This window comes from Pinus tabuliformis, chromosome 4_2, assembly GCF_031772625.1.
Source record: "Pinus tabuliformis cultivar Carrire ecotype Pingquan chromosome 4_2, CPIR1, whole genome shotgun sequence".
NCBI classification, from domain to species: Eukaryota; Viridiplantae; Streptophyta; class Pinopsida; order Pinales; family Pinaceae; genus Pinus; species Pinus tabuliformis.
In genome coordinates this window covers 568,117,843-568,126,654 of record NC_142304.1, presented here as the reverse complement: position 1 = coordinate 568,126,654, position 8,812 = coordinate 568,117,843, and the positions used below count along the sequence as shown (strand labels likewise).

Here is an 8,812-nt window from a genome sequence, read left to right as displayed (position 1 = left end):
AAAAAAAGTGAGGTAAATCTCCATGGTTAAGAATTTTGTTTTATGTTTTTTTAAATGTATATATATTTAATTTATATATTAATTCTTTTTATAATTAATAATAACAATAATAAAATAATTTAAAATAAATTTATAATTTAGTTAATTTTTATTATTTTATTTTTATTTTTAGCCATGTGTGATGTTTCATGATGTAAGTTTTTTTGATGTTTAATTTATAAAGTTGCGTTGTTTTTTAGTGTTTTTAATTGGAATGTTTATTATATTTTTAGGTTTTGTTTTTAATTGGAATGCTTATTATGTTGGTGATAAGCATATTTATTTTGAAATAAGGTTTTCAAATTAATAACTTTACTTCTATGGAAAATTTTATAATATTCTAAATAATAGTCACAGATTAAAGGTTGAAATTAGTCTACAAAGTAGTTATACTATTTTAATAAAATTGATTAGTAATAAACAAATGTTATATGAACATGTACTATTGGAACATGAGTTTTGTTACAATTTTTTTTAAATATATGTATGTTTAACTCATATATTGTTTTTTTTATAACGAGCATAGATTCATTGAATTTTGGATCTACCAAAACCGAGAGGGATCAAATCTCTCAAGATGCAAAACCTCGTTTTGAGTGTAAAACTTGAGGAAATGTTTACACCTCAAGAGATTTGACTCCTCTTGGCTCTTGGTAGATTTTGACTTAAGATCACCTCGTTTTGAGTGTAAAACTTGAGGAAATGTTTGCACCTCAAGAGATTTGACTCCTCTTGGCTCCTCGTGGATTTTGACTTAAGATCAATCTATGTTGGTTTTGGGCAACACACTAATAAAATGTTTTAATTGTAAGAATTTTTTAATTTTCACTTGTTTTGTATAATATATAGAAATAATTTTGTTATTAATATTTTTCAAAATATTACATGTCAACACCATGTTAAACAATTACAAATCTCTATCATAGCTTGAATTACAAAGAACCTCTCTCTCTCTCTCTCTCTCTCTCTCTCTCTATATATATATATATATATATATAAACTATTAAAATATTTTACTCAACATGCATATTGAAATATTTGATTTTTTTGTCAAAAATGAAATATATATATATATATATATATATATATATACTATTAAAATATTTTACTCAACATGCATATTGAATATTTGATTTTTTTGTCAAAAAGGAAATATATACTTTTGATATTTCATATGAAATCAACAAGCACAATCCCTGGATGCATAGCAACACACTTGATAACTTAAAAAAAGGGGCTAAAAATAAAATCTCATATATATCTTAGACCTTAAACATAGTTTGAAATTTAACTAAATCTTATTTGAATGGGATCAAACAAATTAAAAGACAAAACAAACAACACATTATCATCAGACACCTTTGAGATGGAAACTAGCCCAATGTGTAATAGAATAGCTTCCTTTGATAATATATTCGCCATGGCATTATTTTCCCTGTATGTATGAAGAATTGGCACATCATGATATTGCTCCTATAGCTGACATATTTTCCTTTGCCATGATTCTAAATGAAGGACCCTTAAGTCAGCTCTTCCATTGAACCAATCCACAAGAAATTTTGACCCCAATATAATCTAAATACTCCTACCTCATTCCAAATGGAAATTCTCGTGGCACACCACATAGCAAGGAGTTCAGCTATAAAATTTGTGCCAATACCTAAATTACATATAATCATCAGATTATGGGATAACAAAACAACTATACCCACACCACAAACATCCCTTTAACTAGCTCCATCAAAGAATCCTCATACTATACCAGTCGACAACTCTACATCTCTAATAAGCTTGATCTTCTTCCCTTTCAGCAGTTTCACTTGCTCAAGATAAGACGATATTGTATTGTGTGTAATAACTTCAAATAAAACCACAATATTTAAATAGATTGTGGTTTTTCCCTAGCCAAATTCCCCATAATGCAAAGATCGAAAGGAATTTAAGGGAAGAGGAAATAAAACTTTGATTCCAAGTCCAGAGGCACTCTTCAACTAAGCTTCCATTCCACCAGGAATCAAGGTTAAAATGAAAGCAAACTGCCTTACAAACAAAAATTACAAAAAATATAGTGAATAAATAAATGAGCAATAGTCTCCTCATTCATTTGACATAGAACACAAAATCTAGGACCTACCCATCCTCGCTTAACAAGAACATCTCAAGTCAATATTTTTCCTTCCAACAACAACACAGAAACAACATGCATTTAAGGGGGCCTAGTCCATCCCATACTAATCTTACCACCATTTTGAAAAAGCAAGAGGATTATCTTGAATCGGTGCATCATATCCATATTTGGTTGTTATAATTCTACTATGGTTTTTCTTAGACCACCTAATGATGTCTTCCTCCTCTCGATTAATTATAATACTAGCTTTACCCAAATTTGATACAAGAGATCTTCATTCACCTGCAAAAATATGAGAAAGGCCTATATCTTGAGTTGAAAGACACTCTTGACAATTTGGAAGCTACATCTACCCGACTAACAACATCAATGATAGTAATATAACACAAAATATTTAAAAAAAATCCACCAACCTATCAAAGAGTTTATGGTGACCATTGCATCTAATCCATAGGTAATTACCAAGAAGAAATTTAGACCTATTCCTAGTCTTCCACAAAAGCCATTTTTTCAAAGCTTGCAGACCACTTACCAAATTTCTCCAAATCATAGAACCTCCCCTAGTCACTTTTGGCTCTTGGCTAAGCCAACCTATAACCGACATGGATTTCAAATATTTCACCCTCATTACCAGACTCCATAGGCAATTGTGAAAAGACATTCGCTAATCATTCTTGGTTGCAAGAGTTAGTCCAATCTCCATATTATGTAAGCCCAACCCCCAAAAACTTCGAAAGTGCCAGATTGTTCCAAGACACTAGAGCCATTCCTCTCCCCTACTTCTTGCCATTCCAAAAAAAATGATTACATGACTTTTCATAGCATAAAATACTTTAAGTATTTTATGCAAAGTCAACCAGAAGATCGGGATTCCTTCCAAGACCAATTTGATTAAGATCAGACAACCCCCTAACGAAATCCATCAATTGCATGAATGACAAATGTGTTTTTCCACCTTTTTAATAAGCCAAGACCAATCTGCAGTTTGATCATTTTTAGGCTTTAAGAAAAATCCAAGATATTTAAAGCCATCATTTAAAGAACCAAACCGAAGAGGAAAAATCTCTTAGATCAAATTCACTTATGCTTCATCCAAGTTGTCACTGAAACAAGATGATTTGTCTAGGTTGACTTCTATGCCCGACACCACACAGAAACAACGAAAAATACCTTTGAAGCTTTACCATTCCTTAGCAGTCCCCAAGTCGAAGAACAAAACATCATCTTCAAATAAAGTGTGAGTTATCTCCATCTCTTGACCAAAGACTACTCCTTTAATTCTACCATCTGATTTTGCCTCCATAATTAATCTACTTAGTTCTTAAATGATGAGTAAAAAATGAAAAGGTGACAAGGGACAACCTTAACGAATGTCGCGTAAGGCTCTAAAAAATTTTGAGGGCTTGCCATTAAATATAACAAAATAATTGGATGATCCAACACAACCCATTATCTAGGAAACCATATCAAACTTCAAACCAATTTGAAGCAAGGCCAACTTGAGAAAGGACTAATTTACTTTATCATAAGTTTTCCTCAAGTCAATATTCATCATAATAGCTAGAATATTTATGCATTTAATGGAGTTCATGGCTTCTTGAAATAACCCATTAGCATCATGGATTTGTCTATTGAATAAAAAACCAAATTGGGCCAAATACGTATAATTTGACAAGCCAATATTTAACATACTAGCTAACACCTTTGAAATGATTTTATATAAAGTGTTGCACAAAGTTATCGGTCGATAATCACAAAAAGTCTTGGGCTTCGCTGATTTTGGGATTAATGCAATGAAATTTGCATTGGTATCACTGGAAACAAACCTCCTCCTCCCAGATTTCTCAACCACCTCCATAATGTCGATTCCCACAAGACTAAAAAAAACAACAACAACCCCACGGACTAGCCATTAGGCCTTGGACTCTTATCCTTGGGCATCCTCTTCAAGATATTTATGACCTCCTCTTGAGAAACAGGCATGCCTATCCAATTTGATTCTTCATTAGAGAAGAACCTGGGGTAGGACCTAATTACTCTCACCTTATCAGCTATATTAGGATGGTTACCATCCTTAAACAATTTTTCAAAGAAAGAAACTCCTTCCTTCACGATATCCCTGTATGAAGACAGATACCAAGCATCATCCTATAATTGAATTGACCAAATATGGTTTACTACACACTTTTGATTAGCAAACTAATGGACGTAATTTGTATTATTGTCTCATTCAACGAGAAAAAATCAATATACTCTTAAGCTGCCAAGCAATTTCCTAAGCCTGAAGGATCTCTAATTGTTTTACTTCTAAATTATTGATTTGCTCTCTTTCATAATTTGTAAAAACCCCAACACTTCTAAAGACTAAATTAGAAATTCGCTTTTCAATAGGCTCCAATTCACCTAATTGCACATTCCTTTCTTTGTTTAGCCACTCACCAAAAACCCTCTTTAGCAATTTCAAAGTTTTAGATAATTGTTCTATTGGAGAAATAATATTAAAACTATCAATATGAACCCATACAAACCTAACCAAATCCTTGAAGCTCTCATCATCCAACCAACATATATTAAATCGAAATGGATAATGTCTCATATTCTTATCCCCTAGAAAAAGGAGGATAGGTTTGTGATCAAATATTGAATCACAACACACTACAAAATAATACAACATAACTTTCGACAAGAAAAACTCCTTTACTAAAAATATGTCAAGTCACTTCCCATCTGCATTTTCCCTTGATCAATCATTGGACCAAGTAGGAACTAATTTCGAGGGTGGACATCCACAAAACCCATCATCTCCATCCAATGATGAAAAAACCTACTTGTGCATCCATCCTGCCAAATGGCCCCCAAACTTCCCTTTGGGATAACCAATAAAAAAATGATCATTGGACCAAGTAGGAACCAATTTCGAGGGTGAACATCCACAAAACCCATCATCTCCATCCAATGACGAAAAAAACCTACTTGTGCATCCATCTTGCTAAATGCCCCCCAAACTTCCCTTTAGGCAAAAAAATGATCTCCTTCTAATATCAAATTATCCTTATTTATGGAATCACAATCCAGTAGATCCAAACATATGTTGATTATGTTTCCATAGGGCCTATGATAGTTTAGAGAGACAGATTCATCCCTAGGGGATAACTAAACACTTCCATTAAAATTCCATCCTCACAGAAAAAGCAATTAAAAGGACCAACCAAGGGGGCCATCCTGACAACAAACCACTTTAATTACCACTAGCATCAATATAAAAGAAACTCCACCCTACCAACAAGTTGGATAAACATTCAATAACTTTCAAGCCTACACACATAGTCTCTTGCAAGAAAATGACATTTGGACTATGAGCAGAGAGAAAACACTATAACGCATTCCTCTCAGGGGAGTCCCCAACCCCCTAACATTCAAGGACAAGATCTTAATTAGGTATCCCTTGGAGCAAAGCACTCTACTCTAAGGGCCATAAAAAAGGGTTGGGAGTACGATTCCAACCTTTTTTTTTTTTTTTCCCGTGGAAAAAAGTCATTTTCTTTTATTTTATTTTTTACAGAAACGTTGTGTGGCCCAAAACCACAGATTTGATTACATAGAGCGAGGTAGAATTATGCACGACTTTTCAGCCAGCGAAATATATCACCTACTCTTAATATTCGCCTCTTTTTACATTTAATGAAGTGGTCTTCTGTTGCTGATATTCCGAGGTGAAAGATGTAAATAAACTGTTGTAGAAGGATGCAAAAAAACATGGCGCTTTAGGGGATTGGGTCCCAAAGAATTTCATTGTCTTTGAGGAGGGAACCTGCATCTAGCTGAACTGCCTTATTAGCCTCCTTGTCTGCTTCTTTATTATTCATTCTCAGAACATGAAAGAACTTCAGCTTCATGGATTTAGTCATGCCTTTGATCCTTGAGAGAATCCTTGCAAGCTGCAGGTCCTTTGGCATGGATTTGTTCACCAAAGCTTGGATGATCACCTGAGAGTCTCCGAGGACATTTGCCTCCTTGTAGTCCAGTTTTTGGAGGAATTTGGTACCTTGGAAGAGGGCCATCGCTTCGGCTTGAATGCTTGAGGAGTGTCCTAGCCCCCAAGCGAATCTATGTATTGTTGTTCCCTCTGGAATGATGATAATACCTCCGGCTCCCGCAGTGCCTGGGTTCCCTTTTGCAGCCCCATCGAAGAAGAGGGAAGGAAGAGTTTGATTGGACAGCCATATTTGGAAGTCGATTTCATTCTTTCTGATTTGCCAATCTTTGCTATAAGAGGGGGGCTGATTGCTTTTGGGAATTTGAAATTTAGAGCAGATCCCAGCTCTATGTCCTGCTGACTTAAGTTGGTGCCATCTCCTTTATCCTCCAACCATTCCACTAACTGACATTTTACTATGCTAGCCACTAATCTGGAGTCCTGTTCTTTATTTTGGAAGATCCTTCGGTTCCTTTCCAGCCAGACTTGCCAACTGATGAACTTTGGTAAAGCGCTCCATGTTGACCTGACTGTTTTGTTCTTTGGGGGATATCCTGGGTAATTTGCCATCCAACCTGCAAACAATTCTGAAACTGATGAAGGAAAGGTGAATTTATAATTCCAGGAGAAAAGGAGCTCCTGCCATATGGAGATTGCAAACCTGCATTCAATCATGATGTGAAATGCGGATTCTGTATTTTCCTTGCAGAGAGAGCATCTTGACGGGCCATAGAAGCCCCTTTTCTGGAGCCTGTCTTCAGTCAAAATTTTTTGGTGGCAGAGGAGCCAGCAGAAATGATCTACCTTGGGGATTGAAGGGATTCTCCATATGCCAGTCCATGGAGCAGGATTGGGAGGCACGTGGGGCCTCTCAAGGCATTTGACATATCCCTGGGCTACAGAGTATCTTGATCGACTTGTTCCCCATCCTCTCGCGTCATGTTTGCTCGCTAGAGTTGGAGCAAGGCCATGCAACTGCATTATTAATGAATTCAGATCAAGACGCAGATTGTTTGGAACTGCGAGTTGCTTCCAACCCGACCACACGTTGTCGTTCCATGTTGATAGGTCCCATAAAGAGTTTAAACTAGCCTCTGACATCCAACGTTGCAGATATTGCATGTCCTTTGCCTCTGCCAGTGGGGGTCTATTTAGAATGTTGTCGTTCCAGATATGGATGTGCTTTCCATTGCTTGGTATCCAGAAAGAGTGATTCCTAATCAACGCACTGGTTTTGCTGATAAATCTGCTGAAAGGTGTATTGAAACGATTCTTGGGTTGATCCAGGCAACGAGTTCTCGGCCCTCTGAAATACTTCTTCCAAAGTGCAGTATGCACCCAACCAGGCTTTGGAGCGATTATTTTCCAGATTAGCTTGGCTCCCATGGCTAAGTTTTGTGCTTTGAGATCTTTAAAGTTCAGACCTCCCTCTTGAAAAGGTTTGGTAACTGTATCCCAATTTACAAGAGAGATTTTTTTCTCGTTTTGTTTGCCTCCTTTCCAGAGGAAAGTTCTGATTAAGTCCTCCATTTTATTTACAATTCCCATAGGTGCCAATAGAACCGAGAATTTAAATAGAGGCAGGCTGCTAAGCACTGCTTTTATGAGCACTGATTTCCCAGCTATGTTTAACCAGGAGGACCCCCAAGCCTGCATTTTTTATTTAAATTTGTCTAACTGAGGCAGCCAATCTTTACTCAAAGCCCTTGAATGGAAAATGGGCAGACCCAGGTATTTGAAAGAGGACCATGAAGTTGAGATTGTGAAACCGAGGCAACGGGCAATGGAGCTTGCAATTGAAGCCAGAATATTCCAGCAGTAGACATGACATTTGGCATTGTTTAGAGCACTTCCAGAGATCTTGCAATAGACTTCCAGGACTTCTTTGAATTTGGAAGTTGTCTGAGTAGTTGCTGCCCCCAACAGAAGAGTGTCATTCGTGAAGAGGGCGTGGTTGATACTTTTGACTCCTCTAGCTATGCATAATCCAGCGATTTCTTGGTCTTGTTGCTTTTGAAGAAGATAAAAACTTAGAACAGAGGCCTGGAGGACGAAGAGGAGAGGTGATAGAGGGCACCCCTGCCTCAACCCTCTAGAGGCTTTGAAGAAATCAGCAGCCCTTCCATTCACCAATGGGGCAATCCATGGCTCCGAAATGCAGGCTCTGATCCACTTAATGAATCTTGGACCGAACCCCATTTTTTGCAGCACATCAAATAAGAAACTATGTCTAACACGATCGAAAGCATTTGCAAGATCAAGTTTTATAACCATACCTTTTTCCTTTCGGTGAAGACTGGACTGAATCGCCTCTTGAACCAGAACGAAGTTGTCCACCAATTGCCTACCTTGTATAAATCCGCCTTGATTGTCCGGGATGATTTTGGGGAGGATCCTTTTCAACCTGTTTGCTATCACTTTAGTTATAACTTTATACCCAATGTTGCATAAGGAGATTGGGCGAAATCTGCTGAAAGTGTTTGCTCCTTTCTCTTTGGGGAGAAGGGCGAGAAAGGCTGAGTTTGTGCATCCACCAATCTTCTGACAATTTTGAGATTTTTGTATCATTTTGCAGAATTCCTTTTCTACTATTTTCCAGCAGACCTGGAGAAACCTAGGCGTAAATCCGTCTGGTCCCGGGGCTTTATCGGAATCCATTGCAAAGAGAG

The 8,812-nt window shown here is 36.7% G+C and overlaps 1 protein-coding gene across 1 annotated transcript; it reads right to left on the bottom strand.

The window, feature by feature from the left end:
- Positions 1–6,257: 6,257 nt before the first annotated feature.
- Positions 6,258–7,529, bottom strand: LOC149170563 (uncharacterized). The gene has a single exon (XM_089425631.1). It carries the CDS (start codon positions 7,527–7,529, stop codon positions 6,258–6,260), a length of 1,272 nt encoding a protein of 423 aa, XP_089281757.1.
- Between the last annotated feature and the right edge of the window lie 1,283 nt (positions 7,530–8,812).

What these genes read in the sequence shown, in the direction of transcription:
- LOC149170563 (XM_089425631.1), bottom strand. Translation starts at nt 7,529, where the DNA reads ATGGGAGCCAAGCTAATCTGGAAAATAATCGCTCCAAAGCCTGGTTGG.